The sequence below is a fragment of the Polypterus senegalus genome, chromosome 3 (genome assembly GCF_016835505.1).
Source record: "Polypterus senegalus isolate Bchr_013 chromosome 3, ASM1683550v1, whole genome shotgun sequence".
In the NCBI taxonomy this organism is placed as follows: domain Eukaryota; kingdom Metazoa; phylum Chordata; class Cladistia; order Polypteriformes; family Polypteridae; genus Polypterus; species Polypterus senegalus.
The window spans coordinates 191,886,310-191,913,324 of record NC_053156.1 but is presented as its reverse complement, the minus strand read 5'-3'; the positions used below and the strand labels follow the sequence as shown (position 1 = coordinate 191,913,324).

At 38.1% G+C, this 27,015-nt stretch overlaps 1 protein-coding gene across 3 annotated transcripts in view; it reads left to right on the top strand.

The window, feature by feature from the left end:
- The window catches only part of LOC120525763 (TOG array regulator of axonemal microtubules protein 2-like), a 140,296-nt gene that overhangs the window by 89,505 nt on the left and 23,776 nt on the right, over positions 1 to 27,015 (top strand). For all 3 annotated transcript variants that reach the window (XM_039748344.1, XM_039748345.1, XM_039748346.1), the window contains 6 exons: positions 1,001 to 1,083; positions 6,745 to 6,937; positions 12,991 to 13,103; positions 18,587 to 18,905; positions 18,997 to 19,146; positions 19,497 to 19,629. In XM_039748344.1, the coding sequence (XP_039604278.1) occupies positions 1,001 to 1,083; positions 6,745 to 6,937; positions 12,991 to 13,103; positions 18,587 to 18,905; positions 18,997 to 19,146; positions 19,497 to 19,629 (991 nt within the window). The remainder of the gene's footprint in view (positions 1 to 1,000; positions 1,084 to 6,744; positions 6,938 to 12,990; positions 13,104 to 18,586; positions 18,906 to 18,996; positions 19,147 to 19,496; positions 19,630 to 27,015) is intronic.

Here is a 27,015-nt window from a genome sequence, read left to right as displayed (position 1 = left end):
GTTTTTGTATGTTTCCACCAAACGATCCATTATACAACTTCAGCCTATACTCCTAAGCTACAGAATGAATGAGGCTGGGTCATTTTTAAGAAAGAGAGTGACATCTGCAGATGTATCAATAAGCTCAGTCAGTCAGATCTTTAGACAAAATGAGAGGACTGCTTGACACATTTGTGGCATTAAGAACTTTGTACTTTGTAATGAACCAAAAATGTTCAGTAGATCAGGTAGGTAGGTATGGGTATAGCCAACTCCAGCATCATAAATTTTAGGCACTTCCTTTGTAGAGCTTGAGCATTCTTCCTTTTCCTGTGTGCTTTTGTTTGTTTGTTTTTGTTTTTCACTCTAACTTCTTCAGTTTTCTGCACAGTTTTCACTATATCCATAATAGCTAACACAGTACAACACCCTAGTACTACTCTTTTATGCAGTAATTTAAGACTAAAGACTCCACATTGGCCTAGAGAGAAGACAGAGTGTGTGGTGTTTTGTGATGTACTAAACACTGCCCACATTTGATTCTTGCTTTACACCCCATATTGTCAGGGTAGCCCCTACAACGGGTTTCCACAAGTTAATAGGATAGTTGGTTTTGATGATTTCAGACTTTGGAGACTACTTATGGTTTTCTGAATTAAACAAAAGTTGGTTAAATAATTATTATGTACTACAAGTATCTTGGTGGGCTGACGCCCCGCCCGGGGTTTTTTTCCTGCCTTGCTCCCTGTGTTGGCTGGGATTGGCTCCAGCAGACCCCCGTGACCCTGTAGTTAGGATATAGCGGGTTGTATAATGGATGGATGGATGGATACATGTATCTTGGACATTGTGGCTATGACAAATAATTTGAGTCAATGAAATACAGCCCTGGTCCTAAGTCAGACAATTTGTTATTCAACTGAAATTCATTACAGAATTTTCTTGGAGTTCAACATGGAGTTAAATTGTTGAATAACTTATGTATTGCGCTTTTAGACTTCTCCATTTTTTACTTATGCAGAAATGCTAGAGAACAATGAAGGTCATTCTGAAGAAACTAATGACAAAAACATAACTGGATCACAACCACAGAGCCAAGAGAAGGTAATAAAATACATTTGCTGTGGCATCTGAATGCCAAACTAAAATACATCATCAGGACTATATACACAAAAACATAAAAGGTTTAAGCTTTATAGCAAATTCCAGAATAGTTAAGCACACAGGAAAGCTTTTTATTTCAAAAGGATTGTAATAATTAATCTTAACTCTCATTCATAAATCTGCACGTGACATAGGTGGAGCAAGAAACCGAAGACTGATATTCATGTACTACCACTACCCACAAACTCACAAATGTCATGCTGCTGCTTATTCATCCCATCCCTAATTGAGATTCACCCCATATTTGGCAATTACAGCTATGCAAGTGTGGAAGCAGCTGGCCACATATTTAAAATATGGATTAATTTATCCAATTCTGGCACCTACAGTACAAGGAGACATTGCCAAAATAAATAAACAGTAACTAAATTAATCCGGTTAATCAAGTACAAAAGAGCAGGCAAGAACATCGTCAAAATAGGCACAGAATTGAAGCAGAATTAAAGCAAGAATTCACTGGCAAAGACATGGTCATCAATCAAAAAATAAGAACTTTAAGCCATGACCCATCTAAAGTACCAGTAATTATATAATGTAACTGCAAGGTAATCAAATTAGCTTGATCGTTCTTTTTCATTTTTTGATAACAGTGTGTATTGTCCAACACCTTTCTGGACAAAAATGGTGTATAAAAAGTGAAAATAATTTAGGTGTTACTATTTCAAGTTTTATCCCAAATTCTTGATCATATGATTGTTTTGATGGATTTAATCTGATATCTAATGATCCAAAAGCACCTTTACTTCATTTTACATTTCAGGATCCAATGTTAAGGCAGTAGGTCTTAAGGCTTTAAATTAAAAAGAGTATATTCTGTAAGGATTTTGTCCACAGCAGGCTTAATTGTGTCATATCCACTTTATTATCTCAGTTTACTTTAGATTCACTTATCAAAGGCTTATTTTGAATCAGTTTTATTTTATGATTATGGTGTTCCAGTTAGGAAATGTTGCTTATTACATTTAGATTCTTACCTACTTTAAATCAGTTTATAACTATTTTTTCTATTGTATCCAACTATGTGACAAGTTTTTATTGTTCTTTGCTAGTAATTGCAATTACCAAGCATTAGTAGATGACATATGAAACTACAAACACACATAACATGACAGCTGTAGTCAGGTGCAAAGTGATGGACTTGGCACCAACTGATGGCTGACTGGGGAAAAGACATCATTGATATTGAGACAAAGAAACAAACTGAAAAATGGATGAACCAATCTTGCAATAATATCTACAGGCCAGTTTTGTTCAAGAAATATTTAAATTTAATTTTGTGTCAGTTTTTTTATATACTGTAATTATCCTTTTAGTGAATGTTCAAATGTATTACCTACCATGTGTACACTCTGAGTTGTGTAAAATGCAACTTGCATGTCTTACAGTAATACAATTCCAACAAAGACCCATACACAACACACACACTCTGCTCATTTTACCAAGGGTTCAAGTAATTATTGGGTACTTGGTAGACACTCACCTGAAGTGTTATAAAGTGTATTTATGTATGCAAAATGAAGATTTAAGTACTTGGGGGGAAAAAAACTATACAGAGTGTTATGAACATGCAAAGTCTGAACAGATGGTGATTTGGCCATGTTTTGAATTCATTCTTTTGGATCTCTGAGTCACCACCACTATTGGACTGTTCCTTGAAATAATCCTCTTACATTTTATAGAAGATAAAAAAGAATGTTCCATAACAGCTTTAGATATCTCAAAGATACTGTTTGCAAAACAAACAGATATTGTCTGAGTAAGAAGCATTGGCGTTCATTTTTTAATTATCTAGTGTAATAAGAATGACCCAGAGACATTGGGAAGGTTTGGGGCAGCCACCCATATAATATTTCCCGGCTGCAAAATTGATTAAACAGAACAGACATGTTCACACAACTGAGTCCAAAACAGAACTGATCATTGTCTTTAAGATGGCAGCTTTTAAATGCTCACAGAGGATGTGATGTCATCAGGACCGAACCGGAAGTGATGTCGTTGGTTGCCCCTGAACCAGGCGAGATTTCCTGAGAATGGTCTGCAAGGAATTAAGAGAGAGAATTACTACTCTTCGCTACCCCCTTGTCCGGCATGGAATTACATTACTTCAGGCCCTTTACTTGTCTCCTAAACATGCGTGTGTGACACTAGGTATACCAACTTGACCTAATTCAAATAAAAGGCATTTGAAAATAGCAGTCTTATTGACAGTAGGCTAAGGTAGGCTATTTAATAGTAACTTTAGCAGAGATACTCACTTTTGCTCAATGACTCAGGTCTAAAATCTAATGTCAAATCTTGGAGTCTACACAAAAATATACATTACTTTTGCAGGTAGATTAGAAGGTAGTTTACTATTTATTCAGCGACTTTTTGTCTAGCTTTAAGACATTTCTGCACCAAGAAAATAATTAATGATCATAACCATCACAGGGGATGCACAAACCAGTGTGTTTCTTTGTGCCTGTCCCAAGCCCAGTCAAATGGGAAGGGTTATGTCAGGAAGGGCATCCGGTGTAAAACTTTGCCAAATCAATATGCGGACAACAATACAAATTTCCATACTGGATCCTTCTTGCCCCGGGTTAACAACGACCCCCACCAGTACTGTTAGCCAACAGGGTGCTGGCAGAAATTGGGCTACTGTTGGCGGAAGAAGAAGAAGGAGAAGAAGAGTGGGGAGACGAGGCAGGAGGACAGGAGGAAAGTAAAGAGAGTGGAACTGAGGGTAGGAACTTAGAATTTTGCAGTATGACTGGTAAGGGGAGACAGTTAGCCGATATGATGGAGAGAAGGAAGGTTGATATTATTCTGAAGGAACAGTATGTCAAGAGTGTCAGACCGAGTAAATGATTATGAAGCTGGAAAATGGAGGTGTGATGATGAATGTTGTTAGAGCATATGATCTGCGAGTTCGGTGTGTAATGGGTGAGAAAGAAGATTTTTGGAGGGAGTTGGATGAAGTGACGAACAGTGCACCCAAGGGAAAGAAAGTGGTGATTGGAGCGGATTTCAATGGGCATGTTGGTGAAGGGAACACTGGAGACAAGAAGGTGATGGGTAGGTATGGTGTCAAGAAGAGGAATGAAATAGGTCAGAGGATAGTGGATTTTTCTAAAAGGATGGACATGGCTGTGGTGAATACATATTTTAAGAAGAGAGAGGAACATAGTGTTACGTACAAGAGTGGAGGAAGATGCACACAGGTAGATTACATACTATGCAGAAGAGTTGATCTGAAGGAGATTGAAGACTGCAAAGTAGTGGCAGGGGAAAGTGTAGTTAAGCAGCATAGGATGGTGGTCTGTAGGTTGACGTTGGAGATCAAGAAGAGGAAGAGAGTGAGGGCAGAGCCAAGGATCAAATTGTGGAAGTTGAAAAAGGAAGACTGCAAGGTTGAGTTTAGGGAGGAGGTGAGACAGGCACTGGGTGGCAGTGAAGAGTTACTAGACAGCTGGGAAACTACAGCAGATGTAGTAAGGCTGACAGCAAGAAGGGTGCTTGGCATGACATCTGGAAAGAGGAAGGAGGAAAAGGAAACCTGGTAGTGGAATGAGGAAATACAGGAGAGTATACAGAGGAAGAGGATGGCAAAGAAGAAGTGAAATAGTCAGAGAGATGCAGAAAGTAGACAAGAGTACAAGGATATAAGGAGGGAGAAAAGGACCTGTACAGATTGGCTAGACAGAGGGACCGAGCTGGGAAAGATGTGTAGAAGGTTAGGGTGATAAAGCATAAAGATGGAAACGTACTCAGAAGGGAGGAGACTGATGAATGAAGAGAACGAGAGAGAGAAGAGGTTGGATGACGTGGAGATAGTGAATCAGGAAGTGCAACGGATTAGCAAGGAGGAAGTAAGGACAGTTATGAAGAGGATGAAAAATAGACAGGCCGTTAGTCGAGATGACATACCTGTGGAAGCATGGAAGTGTTTAGGGAGAGATGGCAGTGGTGTTTTTAACCAGATTGCTTAATGGAATCTTAGAAAGTGAGAGAATGCCTGAGGAGTGGAGAAGAAGTGTACTGGTGCCGATATTTAAGAATAAGGGGGATGTGCAGGACTGCAGTAACTACAGGGGAATAAAATTGATGAGCCACAGCATGAAGTTATGGCAAAGAGTAGTGGAAGCTAGGTTAAGAAGTGAGGTGATGATTAGAGAGCAGCAGTATGGTTTCATCCCAAGAAAGAGCACCACAGATGCAATGTTTGTTCTAAGGATGATGATGGAGAAGTTTAGAGAATGCCAGAAGGAGTTGCATTGCGTCTTTGTGGACCTGGAGAAAGTATATGACAGGGTGCCTCGAGAGGGGCAGAGAAGTACGTAACAGTTGTATGGGATATGAACGAGGGAAGTGTGACAGTGGTGAGGTCTGCGGTAAGAGTGACGGATTCATTCAAGTTAGAGGTGGGATTACATTAGGGATCGTCTCTGAGCCCTTTCTTATTTGCAATGGTGATGAACAGGTTGACAGATGAGATTAGACAGGAGTCCCCATGGACTACGATGTTTGCTGATGACATTGTTAAGCAGTTTGAGGAGACCCTGGAGAGGTGAAGATATGCTCTAGAGAGGAGAGGAATGAAGGTCAGTAGGAACAAGACAGAATACATGTGTGTAAATGAGAGGGAGGTCAGTGGAATGGTGAGGATGAAGAGAGTTGAGTTGGCGAAGGTGGATGAGTTTAAATACTTGGGATCAACAGTACAGAGTAATGGGGATTGTGGAAGAGAGGTGAAAAAGAGAGTGCAGGCAGGGTGGAAAGGGTGGAGAAGAGTGTCAGGTGTAATATGTGACAGACGGGTATCAGCAAGAGTGAAAGGGAAGGTCTACAGGACAATAGTGAGACCAGCAATGTTATACCATACCATACACCATAGATTGACCACAAAGCAGGAGACAGAGCTGGGGGTGGCAGAGTTAAAGATGCTAAGATTTGCATTTGGTGTGACAAGGATAGACAGGATTAGAAATGAGTACATTAGAGGGTCAGTTCAAGTTGGATTGTTGGGTGACAAAGTCATAGAGGCAAGATTGCATTTGTTGGAAATATGCAGAGAAGAGATGCTGGGTATATTGGGAGGAGGATGTTAAGGATAGAGCTGCCAGGGAAGAGGAAAAGAGGAAGGCCTAAACAAAGGTGTATGGATGTGGTGAGATAGGACATGCAGGTGATGGGTGTAACAGAACAAGATGCAGAGAAAGAAAGATACAGAAGAAATGATCCATTGTGGCGACCCCTAAAGGGAGCAGCCGAAAGAAGAAGAACCATCCTGATAATGTGCTCATACCTTGCATAACTGATAATGTGGAGCTTTTATGTGCTAATATACTGTACTTTTTAGACATAAAATTTTAAAAGAAAATGAAGCATTACTGCAATTCAAATAATATTTGAAAAAACTTGATAATGGCTGTGCTTCATCTGCTTTTTCAGCTCCTTGTCCTACACCAATAGTTATTCAGATTAAATTATAATGCTTATTTCCATAAATCAGTGTACTGTTGTTAATAAACATTTAGAAAACAACTACAGATGAAGCAATAATCATAATAATTGCTTAATAATACTATGTACAACTACCAAGTAATGTGCTGTCTTTAGATCAGCAATATCATTTCCAAATCTGCTAAGGAGAAGCTGCAACAGAAATGGAAGAAAGAACTCGAGCGAGTACAAAAGGAAGAAGATAAGTGCCAGCCAAACATTGTCTCCAAATCCTGCACCAACCTAGCCTCTAAAGATCACACAGAGCCCAGCAGCAGTCTGACAGATGGCAACATTAACTGCAAATCAGGTGAGAGTTGGCACAACCATTCCTCATGTTACTAGACAGTTTAAGAACAGATTTATTTTTTAGTTTTTAATAGAACACTTGATCCACATGGCTAATTCAGATACTAGTGTAACAGTACTATCCCATTCAGAACCAAGCCAATGAAATATCCATTAGCTCTAAATGAGGTCTTTCTGTTTCCATCTGCACAAGCACAATACATCCCAACAATCACTCATATGTCTAAAGTTGATTTAACATGTTTAAAAGTTATAACATTCTTCAAAAGACATTTACCAGCTATACACCAAACATATAAAACACATTCCTTATTGTACCCCCATTTCATGCACCATTGTTCTCAGTCCATGTGCTGTCACCACTGATTTGTTGTACATATCTGTGTGTGGAGTGGTGGTTCTCTTGCTAAAGCATCTGTGCCGGTAAATAGAAGGCTGCTGATTTCAATTTCAGCCGTGCCAGTAGGAATAATATTCTGTTGGGCCCTTGAGCAAGACCCTTATGCTGCAATTGCCAGGGGTGCTGTAAGAATACTCAATCCTGTGCTCTGACCCTAAGCTTCTCTCTCCCTCTCTGTGTGTCTCTGGAGAGTAAGTTGGGTATTGTGAAAAATTATACATTCACTATGCAAGGAATTTTATATGACAGATAAAGAGACTTATTTTTATATCTCTCTCTATATATATATATACAGTATAAATATATAAATATACTAGGGGATTTCGCCCCCTGCTTGCTTCGCTTACCCACCCCCAGGTTTGGTTTATTGGATATACAACTTAAAGAGATTGTTATTTTCATGGGAATTGTTACATATGCATTATTTTCTCTTTTTCTTTAAAACTTTTGTAAAAACAATACTTGTCCTTTATTTCCGGCCCCGGGCGTGGTTACATCTCTTTCTCGTAGGACATATAACGCTGCTCATGTTGTGAAGGGGTTGCGGCTTAACGCACGCTAAGGAGATGCCATTGGATCATCTGCTGTCTTTCTGCTGCTGGCGAGCTGCCTGTTCTGCTTGTCTCACTGCCTGATCATTTCAAAGCCTGTAAAGCAGCTGTCCTTTTGCCACTTCGTTTCTCTGCCACTTCGTGTTGTGAAGGAGGGTGGTTAGGGTGGCTGAACGCATGCTAAGGAGAAGCGATCGGATCATCTGCTGGCTTTCTGCTGCTGGTGAGCCGCGTGTTTTGCTTGTCGCTTCTCATTGTTTTAAGAGCTGGGAGGAAGTTAAAGTGTCTCTCGCGGGACTTCAAATTGTCTTGAAGATCACGTCTCGTCTCCCTAGTATCCCTCACAAAGATTTTTTTATAATAGAGAGATATATATATTAAAATAAATTAAAAAATAAAAGAACACTTTATATATATTACACACTTTTTATATACATATATATTGTGAAACAAACAGCCGGACACACAACGACGGTTTGGGGCAGCCACCCGTATAGTTTCTCAGGCTGCAAAAGGCTTTAAAGTAGTGTACAATGTGTACAGGTTAGAGTTCAAAACAGAACTAAGTATGGAGGGTGAGGGGTTTTTATAGGTGGCTCACAGGAAGTGACGCCCTTGAGGCGTGAGGCCATTGAAGGTCCTTAACCCATCAGCAGGACCGGTATCTTGTCTTTTGGGCAAGGAGGAACAGGATGAGCACTGCCAGAGCCCTACAAAATGATCTCCAGCAGGCCACTGGTGTAAATGTCTTTTACCAAACAATCAAAAGCAGACTTCATGATAGTGGCCTGAGTGCCCAATGTCCTCTAGTGGGCCCTTTGTTCACTGCCTGGCACCATGGAGCTTGATTGGCATTTCCCATAGAATACCAGAATTGGCAGGTTTGCCACTGGTGCCCTGTGCTTTTCACAGATGAGAGCAGGTTCACCTTGAGCACATGTGATAGACGTGAAAGGGTCTGGAGAAGACCATGGAGAATGTTATGCTGCCTGTAACATCTTTCAGCATGACCCGTTTGGTGGTGGGTCAATGATAGTCTGGGGCGGCATATCAATATCAACAGACCTCTACAGGCTAGACAATGGCACCTTGACTGCCATCAGGTATCAGGATGAAATCCTTGGACTCTTTGTCAGACCCTATGCTGGTGCCCTAGTCCAGATCTGGGAGGAGATCCCATAGGACACCATCCGTTGTCTCATTAGGAGCATGCCCAGATGTTGTCAGGCATGCATACAAGCACGTGGGGGCCATACAAACTACTGTTGAGTTGCTGCAATGAAATGTCTGCGAAATGGACTAGCCTGCCGCATCATTTTTTCACGTTGATTTTCAGGGTGTCTTTGAATTTAGCCCTCTGTAGGTTGATAATTTTCATTTCCATCAAATGATGTGGTATCCTTTCGCTCCTAACACATTACCCCGTCCATATGAGTATAAATATCCAGCATGATTTTTTTTCCAATTGATATCTGAAAGTGTTTTTAAAGTGTTCCTTTAATTTTTTTTGAGCAGTTTTATATGTATAAATAAATGAGGTGTCTGCTAATACTGAAATCTGTATGCAGTGCATTGTTACTTGTATACTGTATTTGGGCACTAAACTGTTCTATCAGATGTTAATAATTCTTTACCAGATGGGTGTTTTTGGAAGTATCAGCTCTGTATATTCTTTACATCCCTGTTACATTTAGTCCTAATGTTCTATGAAACAGAAAATCCTTTGTTTACCCCACTTCATTTTGTACAGCTAAACTTAGAAAGTTTCATGAGAGATATATTTTGGATTGCTTTGTGTGTGGCCCATCCTCTATTTTTAGACCAATTTGGTGAGTTTAACCCTAACTGAAACAGATGGTTTGCAAACATATTAAATAAAATAAATTAAAAGAAATGAAATCATACACTCAAACAAACATTAGACGAGTATACTATTGTAGTTAGTTTTTTACAATTTGTTACATTCATTACTCAATTTGATATTCACTTTTTCAAACCTTTTCCTGCAGTTCTCTTTACCAACATGCAGTTGTGCACACCAGTTGATCTCATCTCCTAAACATACTAAAAGCACTCAAACAGTTATCCAAACCAATTCAGTCCACCAGAACACTAACAGTTGTTGTTTCCCAAATAAAAACACCCCAATTCTCACAACACACACTGACCTAAAAATACTAACACCAAACAGCAATACAACAGATCATCTTTATTTTGAAAGCACTTTGTTCTTTTATTCTTCAATTGTATATATTCATTTTTTGATGTGTATTGTTGAAATTGAACAGAGGAAATTTCACATCTCTTGATGACAAGCTCAACAAACAAAAAGAAAAACAGCAAACTTACTACTTAGCATGGTACAGAAGAAAAGGAGGATTGTATACTGTATATCATTACCTGGTAACTACAAGTTATCTGGCAGACCACCTCTAATTGTCATCTGTCTAATGAATGAATGTTACCATTGCACCTACTGATACCATAGAAAAGTGCCAGAAGGTACCTACTAAGTCCAGTAGGTAAGGGAATTTATTATCATTGATTAAACAAATGATAAAAATTACCTTTAAGGATAATAAGGCAATTATGGAAATGTAGAAGACTGCACTTTTATTTCAATTACCACAACATGTGCAAATTGAATTGCTACTCATTCCGTGCCCAAATGAATGACATGTTTTTAGAGTGTGAGACTCATTACAGGGTGATCATTTTATGTCTTGCAGCAATGCCATAGACCTGTTTGGAGTATAGAAAAATAAAAGCTAATCATGTTAATTAATTTTTCCCATTTAAATGATTACATATATTTTCACATTCACTGCCTTTTTTGTAATGTTTCAAAGGAGGTGTTAAATACTTTTTACCTTACGGTATTTTAGATTAAATAAGAAATGTTCAATTTTAAATTAGTTTGCTAGTTCATTATCAAGTCTTGGATAGTAAAATAAAGGGTTTTTTTTTGGTTATTTATTTTGAAAATTATTGGCTCCTACTTTTATCTGTTCCAGCAAGGATTTGGCTCTGTACTAAAAAAAAATGCTCTATGATGAACATGTCAAAAGTTTACTTCTGAAAATTTTTACTGTAGCTTTACAGCACACACATTCATAGTTTCTGGTTTTATAATACTGTATTTCTCAAACTAAAGAGATTTTAGATTAAACAATTAAAATATGATCCTCTAATTGTAAAGACACTCTTGATTGCCAAGCCCAGTGTTTAAATGTGTTTGTTAAAGGTACAAATTGCAAAAACAAATTAATGTGGTATCACTGATTTTATTTTCATTTATTTGTATTTTTGTTCCTATATCATTCTCAAAATGCTTACTCCAATTCAAGTTAATGTGGAGAGAGAGGTTGGTTCAGCGCCTGCGTTGACAGGCATACTTAAAATAACCATATTTGGACTAATCTCATTAAATACGCTTAGCTCTTTTGGCCTAATCTGTAAGTGATGTGTCTTGTGCCTTGAGGAATCTATTCTTCCATCCATCTCTCAAACACACTTTTATCCAGAGCAAGAAGCATAGGGTACAATGTTGGAAAATTCCCTGGACAAGGCACCGGTCTATCACAGAGTGAACACACAACCACATACTCACTTATAACATTGTCAATCAATCTAACCTTTATTTCTATAGACTGTGGGAAGAAACTGAAGTACCCAGAGAAAACACACACAGACATAGAGTGAACATGCAAACTTCGCTCAGAGAGAACCTGGAACATGAACCCAGGCCTCCTTATTTGCAAGGCAGCAGAACTGCAGCTGCGCCATCATACCACCTCATACGCTGAAGAAGAGTATACTAATAAATATATTGTTTGAAAAGGCGGTCAGAATCCATACAGGAAGAAGCAGAGGTGAAAACCGTAAATGGATAATTCTGGATTAAATAAAAAGTCCCTTTAGTATGATGTTATGTCTGAAATAGGATGGAGATTTCAAGACATAACAGTCAGGGTTAGGACAATTACAGAGTATCTGGGACACAAGGGTATCTTTTTCTTTTTTTGTTTTTGGATATAAGAGATAAATAGCTTAATGCTGACAGCCATGTTATAGCAGCATGAAAGCTCTTGTGAAGGATGTCCTCATTGTAATGGCGTCTAACATTGAACTATAAAATATAAAATGTGGCTGCCTTTGGTCGGGAATAAAATGATGATATTCTAAGTGTTGCACAGTTCATTCAAAATTATCTAGCCTAGTTATTTACCAAGCACTGAAGAAATTATATTTTTAAGAACGCATGGGTACACTTGAACTGATTTTTTAACAGGAAGTTTATTGTAATGAAATTCATACATTTAAATTTTCATTCATATCAAGACACCAAAACTGCTTTCATGAAAGTCCTAAATAAGTTAAGCTAGATTCCATAAGTTAAGTTAGATCCCTTGCTCTTTCTTTCTCTCCAAGCATTCAGAATTGTCATTTCCCATTTTTAAGGCCACTTATTTTTGTCTAAATGAATATTTATAGGGGCGGCACGGTGGCGCAGTGGTAGCGCTGCTGCCTCGCAGTTAGGAAACCCGGGTTCGCTTCCGGTCCTCCCTGCGTGGAGTTTGCATGTTCTCCCCGTGTCTGCGTGGGTTTCCTCTGGGCGCTCCGGTTTTCTCCCACAATCCAAAGACATGCAGGTTAGGTGGATTGGCGATTCTAAGTTGGGCTTGGTGTGTGTGTGGGTGTGTTTGTGTGTGTCCTGTGGTGGGTTGGCACCCTGCCCAGGATTGGTTCCTGTGTTGGCTGGGATTGGCTCCAGCAGACCCCCATGACCCTGTATTTGGATTCAGCGGGTTAGAAGATGGATGGATGAATATTTATACCTTTCATAAATTTCATTAAACCTTATTCTACATCAGTTACATCAGTGTACTACAGATCTCAGTATTTCAAGAAATAAAATGAAATTCTCATCCAGAATTCTTAACCTAAGTATACTTCAATCCCCATGTATCTCATTTTATCATAATGACTAGTAAGCAAGATGTATAAATGTATGATTTTACTGTATTTATGATCCATTTCTGTTCTAATGCTGGTAATTTTTAAAAAATCACAAGTAACCTAAACTCACCTTTTTACTTTCAGAAAGTAAAGAGAATTTGGACCATCCGGCATTATATGCACAACAAACTGATTGTCCGGAAATCCTAGAGATGCAGAAACACAACTCTGATGAAAATGAAGCAGATAATTCTGAGGTAATGTGTTTATATATAAGGCAATGGTCAGTCAAATGCACACATTTTATTTGAGGTTCAATCATTCTGTCATCACTTCTAACTTTGTTTTTCTTGTTAAAGTCCATATAAAGGGAATGCAGTAGACACAACCACATTGATACACACTATTTTTTAGTCAGTCACAATTGAGATGACTGCTGGGTTGAATGTGCACCTTAGAAATGTGGGAGGAAACTGGACATTCTGTAAGAAATCCATAGGAACACAAAATATACAAACTCCTGTATATGTGCTACAATAGTGAGTCTGCAGGCTCACTTTAAAGACTTGCACTAATAAGGCATCTTTACTATCAACATGTGAGTAATTTCAGAGTTTGGCTTTCCTATAGCTAAAGGCCCTGTCTCCTGTGCAGGAAATCTGCTTCTTCTAGATAGGCAAATTGTATAACTGTAAACTGTATAAATATACATATAAAATCAATACATCAACCTGTAATTTAAGCCTGGATTCAAGGTTATTATAGTTAACGAAAGCTAAAATAAAAACTGAAACTATTATAAAAAAAACATTTTTGTAAACTGAAATAAAATAATTAACAAAACTGAAATGAACAACTAAAACTAAACAAAACTATTAAAGTAGCTGGAAAGACAAACTGAAATAAAATAATAATTTACTAAACATAATTTTAGTTTTTGTTTTTGAATTAATTTTCTTGCTGTTAGTTTTTAACCTTTATAACATTTAACTCTAAAACTGAAAGCCATCCACCACGAGCCACCCGCATGTACTCATCCAGTGAATGGCGGCTGGTGATGGAGGGCGGGTGTTCACACAGCATTTGTGGTGACAGAGCAAGCTGAATATTCATGTAAAGCGTGTGTAATAGAAAGCAAATTTACGTCCTGCTTTTCTTTGCACTTGTATATCAAGATGTAATTCAAACGCCTGCAATCGGAATGTGCTGCTCAACAAAAACATTTCCATATGGACAGAAACATCACAAGTGAGTAACGTTTCAGTTTTAGAACTCACCGAGTCCGAAAATAGCATTTTTTGGAATTATGTCTTTGTGTGTGCGTTTGTGTATAAAGACGATATCTCAAAAACGCAACTAGATAGATGGATGAAATTTGGCATGTGGTTGTTACACCAAACTGTAGATTAGTATTAACTTTTGGGCCAAATAAATCAACCGGAAGTGGTATTATACCTGAACACATACTCAATTTTTTTTTATTCATGCAGCTGCAGAGTCCAATTTATTCAACTTTACTTTTATAATAATTGTTCAATATATTATAAATTTGATTTGTTGTTGATGGTTCTTTAATGTAGATAATATAGTCATTGTCTTGCGGTTTACTCCTCAAATATCCATCCCCATATCTGAGTACACGAGAAAGTCGAGGGGAGACCACTCACGATTTTTGAAAATAAAACGTCACTGAACAAGAGACTGACAAGATCATCATACAAGATCAGCATATTGTTGCTGATCAATCACTTTTGCTTTAAAAACATTGTTTAACAAAAAAGCGACACAAACCTTGTAAAATTCCTCAGTTGGCAATGTCTCTACTGAACTACAGATAGGTGAGGGAAGAGAGTCTGCCAAGTGGTGAAAAGCTAAACATACTAATTTCTTTTTGTATTTATTCTATATTTATTCATTTATCTTTTTTAGTTCATATTCACAGCTCAAAATACCTGATATTGTGAAAATAATCCAGTAGCAAAATTATGCTTTAAAATATCTGTCCCCATTTTTTCAATGTCTCTCTCTCTCTCTCTCTCAAATTAGATAGCTGAAATATCATATTCTTTTTGCTCTTAACATTACCCATATTATAAATATTGCATACCAGGGATTTTTCCTGTCTTGCATCCAAACCTGCTGGGGTAGGCTCCAGGTTCCTGTGATCCTGCTCTGGATAAACAGTTTCAGATAATGCATAAATTGTTCTTAATCTCAGATCCTGTCTCTGTCATTTTGTACCTGTCCATACTCTAATTACCTGCTAATGCTCAGCTCATTAAGTATTTACTGTTCTTATGGTGGGCTATTCAAGTATCACTGCCCCTAACCTTCACATTACATGCTTGTTTTTCTTTGTTTCCCTCAATACAGCTAGGTGGGGTCTGCACACTGATTCACGCCTAAGAGCCTTGTTCTTCCTTAACCCCTGTGATTTTCATGGTCAAACCTGTCAGAACACAGTAGAATCTCTTTTCTTATGTTTTATATCTTTCCAGGCCTGCAGGTGTAAAATCCATCCATCCATCCATTATCCAAACCGCTATATCCTAACTACAGGGTCACAGGAGCAATCCCAGCCAACACAGGGCACAAGGCAGGAAATAAACCCTGGGCAGGGCACGCACACACACACCCCCACACCCAGCACACACTAGGGACAATTTAGAATCACCAATGCACCTAACTTGCATGTCTTCGGACTGTGGGAGGAAATCGGAGTACCCGGAGGAAACCCACGCAGACACGGGTAGAACATGCAAACTCCACACAGGGAGGACCCAGGAAGCGAACCCGGGTCTCCTAACTGCGAGGCAGCAGCGCTACCCACTGCGCCACTGTGCTGCCCCAGGTGCAAAATTCTGTCTATAAATTGTTTGTGCCTGAGATGGAATCAGAGATCAATATGGCTGCTAGAAAATAGCAAAGCCCAGTGTTTGAGATTTTTGAATGAAATATTGAAGACATTCATTATAAGCACATTGTTGTTGGAGCGGGATATGTTGTGTGCTATAGACCAGTGGTTCTCAACCTTTTTGACAGCAAGGACCACTTTACTAGAAGCAAATTTTTCCAGGGACCGGTTTGGATTGAGGATTCGGGGCAGGTTCATAGGGCAGTTTTATACACAATTAACATTACATTTCTATTATTATTAAGTTATAATATCGTAATAGAAATTATACAACTTACCATAATACAGAATCAGTGGGAGCCCTGAGCTTGTGCTCCTGCAACCAGACGATCTCATTTGGGGACGATGGAAGACAGTGACATACAAAGTGTGTTGCTTATGTTCAGACTACTCCGTAATCTCGTTTTGGTTGCTGTCACTGCAGAAAATACTGCCTTACAAAGGTAGGATGTTGGAAATGGAAGCAGACTTTTCAGTGCTTTTGTGGCAACCTGAGGATATTCCGCCTTGACTTTAATCCACAATGTATGAAGATTTGAGGTTGTCTCAAACATACTTTTAAGGCCACCATCATTTGCAACCTCAAGCAGTTGATCCTTTTCAAGCAAAGATAAAGTTAATTCACCTGGCTTATTCACAAATGAGTCACAGATCCATTTCCTTTCCATTTCAGAGGTCTTTTGTGGTTGGGAATAATGCTCAAACTCTATTAAAGGTTAGATAGGTGATCATACACCAGCTGGGAGAAAGAAGGCACTGGATTGGTATCTTTAACAACCCCTGCTAACGTTTGAAACATATCAAAATTACTAATGTTCACTTGTCATCCCCATAAATCAAGTTTTGCTTTGAATGCAGCCACTTTATCTGCCAACTTGAACAATGGGTATCTTCTGCCTCTGCCCCATGTGCTGCTGCTCCACCGCTCTCTCAGATTTTCCTCCTCAGGCTCCTCCAACCTGGCTGGATACTGAGTCTGCAGAGTGGGGTGCCCTAGTGCCTGAATGCCAGTTCATATTGTGAGGTTTCTGAACTCTTTTGGGATCCCCCACCCAATGGGAACATCACGCTGAAGTGCGTCCCGAAGCGTGATTGCTTCACAGTACAGCTGTGAGCCTGCTGTTGCCCCGGCAACAGATAAACAGTCTTAAACAGACGTGATGATCACACTTTGAGATGCTCTTCGGCGTGTAATACTGTATAAACTTAATTAAATTCTTGTGAGCTGGGAAACATTTAGGGTCATCATACATTTCTCTTTCAAGTAACTCTTTGAATTTGAGAATTTTTCTTCTTTGATTGGTTTCTCGGTATCAACCATTTTTTCATACATGTTAAGAATGTGTGTGTGGTTAGTTATTTTTTTGCTGTTTCTCTGCTTCTATGTGTCATAAATTTGTATGCTTGTTTGCTGTTGGTTGGTCACAACAATGTATTGGACAGACATGTATTAATATTTAAATTGAAATGTTTTCATTTTGTTTATTCATTTTGCATTTTTTCTGTTTTTTGATTTAATTTTTTATTGCTTTGTCATGGCTTGCCTCCATTTTCATGGTGTAGAATGCAATGCTTCGGCATTCAAAACATGGTAAGTGATAACAACTGATAGTTGTGCCACTTAAAACACAGCAGAAACACACAACTAAGTCTCAAGACTCACAAGAGCGAATTCTGGTTTTGAACTTTATTTTATGTTCTTACAACTTAAAATTTGGCTTTGTTCTAGTAACATATTGAAAGACAACAATAATCATCCATCCATTCATTACCCAACCCGCTATATCCTAACTACATGGTCATAGTGGTCTGCTGGAGCCAATCCCAGCCAACACAGGAAACAAACCCCGGGCAGGCGCCAGCCCACCACAGGTGCATACACACACAAACACCCACACACCAAGGACAATTTAGAATTGCCAATGCACCTAACCTGTAGGTCTTTGGACTGTGGGAGGAAACCAGAGTACCCGGGGGAAACCCACGCAGACATGGGGAGAACATGCAAACTCCACGCAGGTAGGATCTGGGAAGCGAACCTGGGTCTCCTGGGTGAGACAGCAGCGCTACCCACTGCGCCACCCAACAATAATCATTGTTTATCAAATCCTGATAGCATCTTTGACCATTCACCTTTTAAAAATAATTAAAATGTTCTTTGGGACTACAGCTTGTCTTATTGAACACATTAATACTATTGGCCTTTATTGTGTACATTAGTCAGTGTGGAATAGTTATTTTGCCAGATTTAAAATCTAGAAAACATCGGACACAGGAATAGATAGGCATTGTAAAATCAGTTTACAAGTTGTATATATCTTGAGAGTTATTCTCCAGTCATTCATTTTGTAATTCTGTTTCATTTATTTTTCATGATTTCAAGGGAAATGCATATTTCTGCAGTTTCAAAGAAATGCATTAGTCCATTGCAAGCTATATACTCTCTCTTTGTTAGTTTTATGCTTAAAATTATTGTTTGAATTGACTGTTTGATAGAATACTGTATAGCAACAGATGTGTGAGCTGTATTTATGGTTAAGTCCCAGAATTATCACAATGGCCAGAAAATGCAGAAATTCTCTGTCAAGGCTTCATCTTTGCCTCAAATCACTTTCTATGAGATATCAGTCTCCAGTAGTGTAATGTATAAAATCCTACTTTTATTCTTTTTTGTTTGATAACGATCCATGTAAGTGATGAAAATAAATAAATGTAGAGTTTACAATTCATTTCTAGATGTGCCCATTGTAAGTGATTTATTGATATAACAGTTAACTAATGATTGATTCATTGATTTTTGCATTAATAGTTTCCAGTTCTTTTTAGGTCAACATGCTCATCTCTAAGTCTGCCCAGGAGAAGGTTCGGCAAAGGTGGAGGAGAGAACTTGAACAACCATGGCTGGATAAAGAGAAAGGGAACACAGATCAGTTAACTAATGACCAGGATTCCAATCACCCTAATGATCCACAATCCATGTCTTCTTCAGACCCTACCACAGACCTTCAGTCACAGATGTCTGCAAAACTGTCTGCAAATTCCAATGTTGACTCACAACCTCAGCACCTCCCTGCAATAACTAGTAACCTCCAGTCAGACCCACTACCTGACCCAGAAACAGAGGAGAGTTCAGAGTTGAATCAAAGTAATTTTTATCATGTTATCTGATTCTTACTACTCAGTGTCTTCTCCAAACTTATATTGCATTAATACAATTAATGTTCATTCATTTCCAGATGAATACATTTCCCCAATTCCCATATCTCTGCCACCGAGTGGGCTGCGACTTCGGCGTTCCAGTATGGGAACTGTTCTCCGGAGGAGAGTCAGTCGTTCTTCTCTACCCAGCATTTCTTCTGTTAACCTCATGCGACGACACTCTTCTGGTACTTGTATCACTATTGTATTGTCTCAACTCACTAAATCTAATTATCTAATTATCAAATTAAATATCATTATGAGAAACTTTTTCGACAATAGGTTTATTAGTAATGTTAACAAAATGTAAAGGCATTCCTGAACTGACTTTTCTTTGTATTTGCTAGACATCCTGATCAATTATTTTTCTCATTGAAGACCCTCAAATATTTTTTACTGTTAGTTTTATTTTTTAACATTTTTGGATTAGTTCTGAACATACTAGGGATAATTAATTATGCATTCAGATGTATTCATTATTTGTTGAACCTCTGCATACCATGGAGTGTGTTCATCTTGTTTTATTTGTTGCCTGCAGTTTTACCTATAGCAAGTTTAATCCCTGACACTGAAGAGGAAGAAGAAGATTCAGAGGGTGAAGAAACAAGACCATTGACTCATCCAGAGTCAAGCTTAACAGAGGCTCTCACATTGTTGAAAGACAATGATTGGTCAGCAAGTTTATTTGATTCCAGCTATATTGCAGCTCTTTGATTTACAGTATTTTCAAATACTAAATATCATGAGTAAATAGCAGTAGATATTAGGTTTTCTGTTTATTATGTGCTTACAGAGTGATTACTTGGTAATAATTACAGTATCAATAGTGTTACTGTAGGCTTAATATTAAAGCAGTTTCTCATCTTATGCCATGTAATGTTTCTTTATGCATATTCTTGGATAAAGTGAAGTTTCTCAAGTGATTGCAAATGACCTATTACTATATAAGAGTGCACCGTAATCAGAAAATCAATGGATAAACCATGTTTTATTGAAGGTCAGCACATTCTGAGTTCAGCTGTTGACTGCTTGCTTAACATAAAAAATAATTTAAAACCAAAGCTGTTATTCAACACAACCAGGATAAAATGTACAGCAGATAACTTTTTTGAGTTCCACTTACTTGTGAAAAACTACATCTGATTTTTTTAGAGGGGCATTTCATTTCTTCATTTAACACTAAATATTTAAAAAGAATCAGTAAGAATGTAGTTGCATTTTGAAGAGGTGTTTTGCAAATTACTCCTTGAATTGCATGAATTCAGTTATTTTGTTGCAATGTACCGCATTGCCCCTTATAGCAAATAACAATCTGTAAAACCTCCCAACTGCTTCCATAGTGTTATGATTTATTACATGTCTCGAAACACACACACAAAAAATTAATTCAAAAGCTAGCCTCACTACTTACATAAAATCAGTCTGGTCCCAAACAGCCTGTGTAAGTCAAACTGAATAGATTGATGAAAAATTCAAAAGGTAGAGATGAACCATTTAAGCACCTGGCTCAAATGACGGAATCCAAGTTCTTATAATTAATCATTTTAATAACAAAAGTATTCAAAAAACTAAATTTAGTGCTTAAAAAATCAAAGTTATTTCTCGAAGGACGAGAATAATCAAAAAACACAAGCACTTACAAAATCCAAAAAAAAAGCAAACCAAAACTGAATATTTAAAATTAGCTGAACAAACATGAGCATAAACAGTGCCTCAGCAGCTGACATGCAGCACACCAGGCTCTTAAAAACAGTTGGGAGCAGATCCCCAGCTACAACATTGGGGGGGGCGGGCCACTCCATTGTGCTCAATATACAGACAACATGAAATATAAGACAGATAACTATGAAATACATAATTGAAATGATACATAATAATGCATGATATATCAATAAAAAAATACATTTTAAAAAGTACAAAAAATAACACATAAAAGAAAAGATTCTTGAGCAAGAGATATAATTTACATAACACAATAGTTTCTTTCCTCTTTTTTTCAAGAATGTTTTTTGGTGGTGAAGAACAGTGAAATGCAGTGACAAAACTGTACTCTACAAAAATAAAACATTAACATATGCTCAAAGACTTGTCTTTAAGAAAATCAGCATCTTTATGCCTTCTGCTCTCACACCACAGTTTTATAGTTCACCCCTTCTCCAGTATTAAAAAATGTCTGTTCAAAGTATAAGGAGGAAATAGGTGCTGAGAAGAAGGACCCAAAATGCTTTAACATCTGTTTGACGTTTTTGTGTTGAACAAGAATGAGTCAAATGGATTAATTGAATAGAGAGTCCTAGAGATCAAAGGGGTCTTGATTTATGGACAAAACCAAAAAGTAGTTGCTGACATTAGCAAAGGCCTTAATACTAAAGTTCTAATATTGTTGGAAACAGTGTGTATCAAAAACTGCATTTAACAGAACTATAGAATACCGTATGTACAATGGATTCAAAAAATGTTCACAATCCTTGTAAATATAATTTTACAAATTTGCAATTCATACTTATATAATCTATACTAATAAAAGGCAAAGCCCTCACTCACTGACTCACTCACTCTTCACTAATTCTCCAACTTCCCGTGTAGGCAGAAGGCCGAAATTTGGCAGGCTCATTCCTTACAGCTTACTTACAAAAGTTGGGCACGTTTCATTTCGAAATTCTACGTGTAATGGTCATAACTGGAACGTATTTTTCTCCATATACTGTAATGGACTCTAGCTCGACGGCCGTGGGGGCGGAGCTGCATGTGACATCATCACGCCTCCCACGTAATCACGTGAACTGACTGTGACCGCAGTACGTAGAAAAGAAGGAAGAGCTCCCAACAATAAAACAGCGGAGAACCCGTGGATTAAATAAAAGGCTGCTTAATTGGCAAAGTAAGGAAAAAGGACGGCATTATATGGCGTTTGTTTATAAAACAGTGGAGAAGCTGTGTAAAGGCTGCTTCACAAAAAAACAGCGGAGCGCCTTATATGGGCAGGCAGTAAGCCAAAGAAGGGTATCAATAAATAACTATAATCGTAATAAAGGAACAAAAAAACAGTGGAGAACCCAGGAATTAAATAAAGGAAATGGGTACTTGAACAGTAAACTAAGTCTAAAATAGCTACACAACAACTATAACAATCGTAATAAACGAACAATAAAACAGCGGAAAACCCATGGATTAAATAAAAAGGCTGCTTCGTTGGCGAAGCAAGGAAAAAGGACTTTCTTATATGTCGTTCGTTTATAAAACAGTGTAGAAGCTGTGAGAAGGCTGCTTCCTTGGCGAAGCAAGGAAAGGAATGAACACACCATAGCGAAGAATGGCCTTATATGGGCAGGCACTCAATTACATGAGAGGCGTGCTGAGTAGCGAAGCAGCCTTACTTATGAATATGCTAAGCACAGTCCTTCACCCGTGAATATATTTTACACCTTTGGAGAACTGCCAAGGCCTCTTAAACATCTTAGATTCACAGGTGACAATTTCAGTAGTGGACACTTTGATGTTTATGAATATTTAAACTCTCAAAAGCTGGATGTGAAGTTATCGATGAAACCAGTTGGATGCTTACAACGCTTGACAGATGCCGAATATCACTTCAACAAAAGTCCTGAAAATACTAACGTCATTGAAACAAACCATGAAACTCAAACCGATTATGACAGCAGCAATCCAAGCTGTGAGATTTGTGACAATATTGCTTTTCACATGGCCAACTGTACGTTGCATGCTCAGTAAGTAAGCTCAGTGCACAACTTGGTCATATTACAACCGGAGGGCTGACCTGACAACGTGGCATACAAAGAGATCGTTAACAAATAATTATTGGCATATTTTCCCTCAGTTTAAAAAGGTTTAATTTTCTTCTTAATAAAAATTTTAAGGCAGTACTTCGCTGCTGCAAAGCGCGGGTATTTTGCTAGTCTGTAATAAAATGCATTATTTCTTATCTTAATTTTGGTGTCACAAGCATGGATCAGAAATGTGCAAGGAGCATTTTCTTAATTAAAACCTTTACTTCTTCAAAGTGTATGTGTCCAGTCAGATACGAGGCTTTTTTTTTCTTCCCATTGGGATCAAGGTACCCAGTAGTGCTATTATAGAATACAAGAGTGGGATAGCTATTTTATTAAATTTATAAAACATGCTTCATTTTAGAATTAAATTTAATGTGGTAAATTAAATATATGCCATGATTGTGAAGAAATAACTTTGACGACCTTGGCTTGTTTACACCAGCCTCTTTCTGTCTCCATATTCATATAATTAGCTGCTGTCTTTTGCTATTCAGTGCATTATTGTTTTATGGTAGTTCTGATATCATTGATCCTCTTGTCCCAAGAAAGGTGTACTCTGCCATAGATTAACATAACAACATACAATCAGCAAAATTAAATTACAATAATTGTCATAAACACACAACAAAAATCAGTACAAAAAAGGCACAAAACATTGTCTCAAATGAACATATCTTTTCAGAATATTATGGAAGATGTCACCAAAAGTTGGCATTTTAGAACTTAATGGACAAACACTAATCCCAGTAAAAGGACAAATGTTTATCTTACCACTAGAACAATTAATTTTGACAAACCAAAATTTGATTACAGGACCTACAAAACTTTCCTAAATCCAATAAACTTAAATTAGACCTTTCCCACAGCTACAAAGAATAGAAATTCATCATACACTGTATTTTAGTATAATTTTAGAGTGACCGTTCCACTGGCAAGGATCATAACACTACTATTTTTCATCCAAATCACCTGTCTGTGCTTTCTATAGTTCTTTGTGCATTCGCATGTAACTATGGCTGCTTCCTGAGAAAAAGCTCTGTGCTGTGCTATCAAAACAATTTTCCATTTACATTAAAATGCAAAAGCAACATGCAATACAATATCAACTTTTAGCACATACAGTGGATTCAAAAAGTATTCAGACACTTTTTGAACACATTAATTTTAATGGACAAATATGCCATTTTTGCTCCTCAATTATACTCAATAATCTCTAACGACAAAGTGGAAACTTTTTTTTAAAAAGGTTTGAACATTTCTTAAAAATCAAAAATGGAAATCTCTCATTTATATTAGTACTAGCAAAATTCCCACGCTTCGCAACAACGAAGTACTGCCTTAAAATTTTTAATAAGAAGAAAATTAAACCTTTTTAAACTGAGCGAAAATATACCAATAATTATTTGTTAACGATCTCTTTGTATACCACATTGTGAATTCGGCCCTCTGGTTGTAATATGACCAAGCTGTGCGCTGAGCTTACTCTTGAGCATGCAACATACAGTTGGCCATGTGAACAGTAATCTTGTTTCAAATCTCACATCTTCAATTGCTGCTGTCATAATCGGTTTGAGTTTCATGGTTTGTTTCAATTACGACAGTATTTGTAGGACTTGTGTTGAAGAGACATTCGGCATCTGTCAAGCGTTGTAAGTATACAACCGGTTTCATCGATAACTTCACATCCAGCTTTTGAGAGTTTAAATATTCATAAACATCAAAGTGTCCACTACTGAAATCGTCACCTGTCAATCTAAGATGTTTAAGAGGCATTGGCGGTTGTCGAAAGGTGTAAAATATTTGGCCATTTCAGTACACTTGAAAGCGACAACCGAACAATTCAGTGGCAGCCATTAACTCACATGCAGATGCATAGGTGAAGGGCTTAAGCATTTCACTCTTATAGTGCTCCTGTGTAGTATAATTATCTCCCGTACCGTCATCAGTCCACACCTTGAACCTGTCCCAGTCATTCAATACATAAGACACAATGTTCCTCCGGATATCAAGAGTTAGCCAGATATGGCCGTGCAATATGTAACATAAAGAATGTTAAAGGTAGGAGCCATCTCTGTGTATGGAAACCACTCGGTAAGTGACAGTTCTTTGATCGATGGTGATCACCTCGATAGACATGTTAATGGGGGTACGGTTGTAATGATAAAGGAAATGGGTACCTGAACAATGTAAAGTAAGTCTAAAATACCTAAACAATAACTATAATTGTAATAAATCTATACTAACAAAAGGCAAAGCCCTCACTGACTCACTCACTCACTTATCACTAATTCTCCAACTTCCCGTGTAGGTAGAAGGCTGAAATTTGGCAGGCTTATTCCTTACAGCTTACTTACAAAAGTTAAGCAGGTTTCATTTTGAAATTGTACGCGTAACAGTCATAACGGTCAACAACGTCTGCCATGTTGAACTTTCTTATTTATGGCCCCATCTTCACGAAATTTGGTAGGCGGCTTCCCTGAGCTAACCGAAACCTTATTCTGATGGTATGACGCCACTGTCTGCCTCCATATTGAACTTTCCAAGGTCACTAATTCTCCAACTTCCAGTGTAGGTAGAAGGCTGAAATTTGGCAGGCTTATTCCTTACAGATTACTTACAAAAGTTAAGCAGGTTTCATTTCGAAATTGTACGCGTAACGGTTATAACGGTCAACAACGTCTGCCATGTTGAACTTTCTTATTTATGGCCCCATCTTCACGAAATTTGGTATGCGGCTTCCCTGAGCTAACAGAAACCAATGTACTTACTTATTTCGGTGGTATGACGCCACTGTCGGCCGCCATATTGAACTTTTCAACAGTATTTGTTACTTATGGGCCCATCTTCAAGAAATTTGGTACACTGGTTCCCAACGCTAACTGAATCTTACTTACGTACATATATACGTCCATAGCCTGCAGCTCGGTCACCGTGTGAGGCAGTGTTGGGTCCCCATCTCAACGCCTCCCACGTTGTTGGCTGCCTGCCTATATAAGGCCGTCTGTTTCTCTGGTCTCTACATTCCCTTCCTTGCTTCGCCACGGGATTCACGTCTCCCTACTGATAACTACAGCCTTTTTATTTAATCCACGGCTTCTCCGCTGTTTTATTGTTCGTTTATTACGATTATAGTTATTGTGTAGGTATTTTAGACTTACTTTACATTGCTCAGTTACCCATTTACCCCCATTAACATGTCTATCGAGGTGATCACCATTGATCAAAGAACTGTCACTTACCGAGTGGTTTCCATGCCTGGAGATGGCACCTACCTTTACCATTCTCTTTGTTACATATTGCATGGCCATATCAGGCTCACTCTTGATATCCGGAGGAACATTCTGTCTTATGTTTTGAATGACTGGGCAGGTTCAAGGTGTGGACTAATGACGGTACAGGAGATAATTGTACTACACAGGAGCAATATAAGAGTCACCTATGGTTCTGCATGTGAGTTGATGGCTTGAATGAATGTTCGGTTGTCGCTTTCAAGTGTACCGAAATGGCCAAATATTTTACACCTTTCGACAACCGCCAATGCCTCTTATACATCTTAGATTCACAGGTGACAATTTCAGTAGTGGACACTTTGATGTTTATGAATGTTTAAACTCTCAAAAGCTGGATGTGAAGTTATCGATGAAACCGGTTGTATGCTTACAACGCTTGACAGATGCTGAATGTCACTTCAACACAAGTCCTGCAAATACTGTCGTACTTGAAACAAACCATGAAACTCAAACCGATTATGACAGCAGCATTTCAAGATGTGAGATTTGAAACAAGATTACTGTTCACATGGCCAACTGTATGTTGCATGCTCAAGAGTAAGCTCAGCGCACAGCTTGGTCATATTACAACCGGAGGGCTGAACTCACAATGTGGAATGCAAAGAGATCCTTAACAAATAATTATTGGCATATTTTCCCTCAGTTTAAAAAGGTTTAATTTTATTCTTATTAAAAATTTTAATGCAGTACTTCGCTTTTGCGAAGCGCGGGTATTTTGCTAGTGAACAATAAAACAGCGGAGAAGCCATGGATTAAAGGCTATAGTTATCAGCAGGGAGACGTGAATCCCGTGGCAAAGCAAGGAAGGGAATGTAGAGACCGGAGCGACGGACGGCTTTAGATGGGGCCATAAGTAACAAAGACCGTTGAAAAGTTCAATATGGCTGCCGACAGTGGCATCATACCACCGAAATAAGTACCAAATTTCAGCCTTCTACCTACACGGGAAGTTGGAGAATTAGTGATGTTGGAAAGT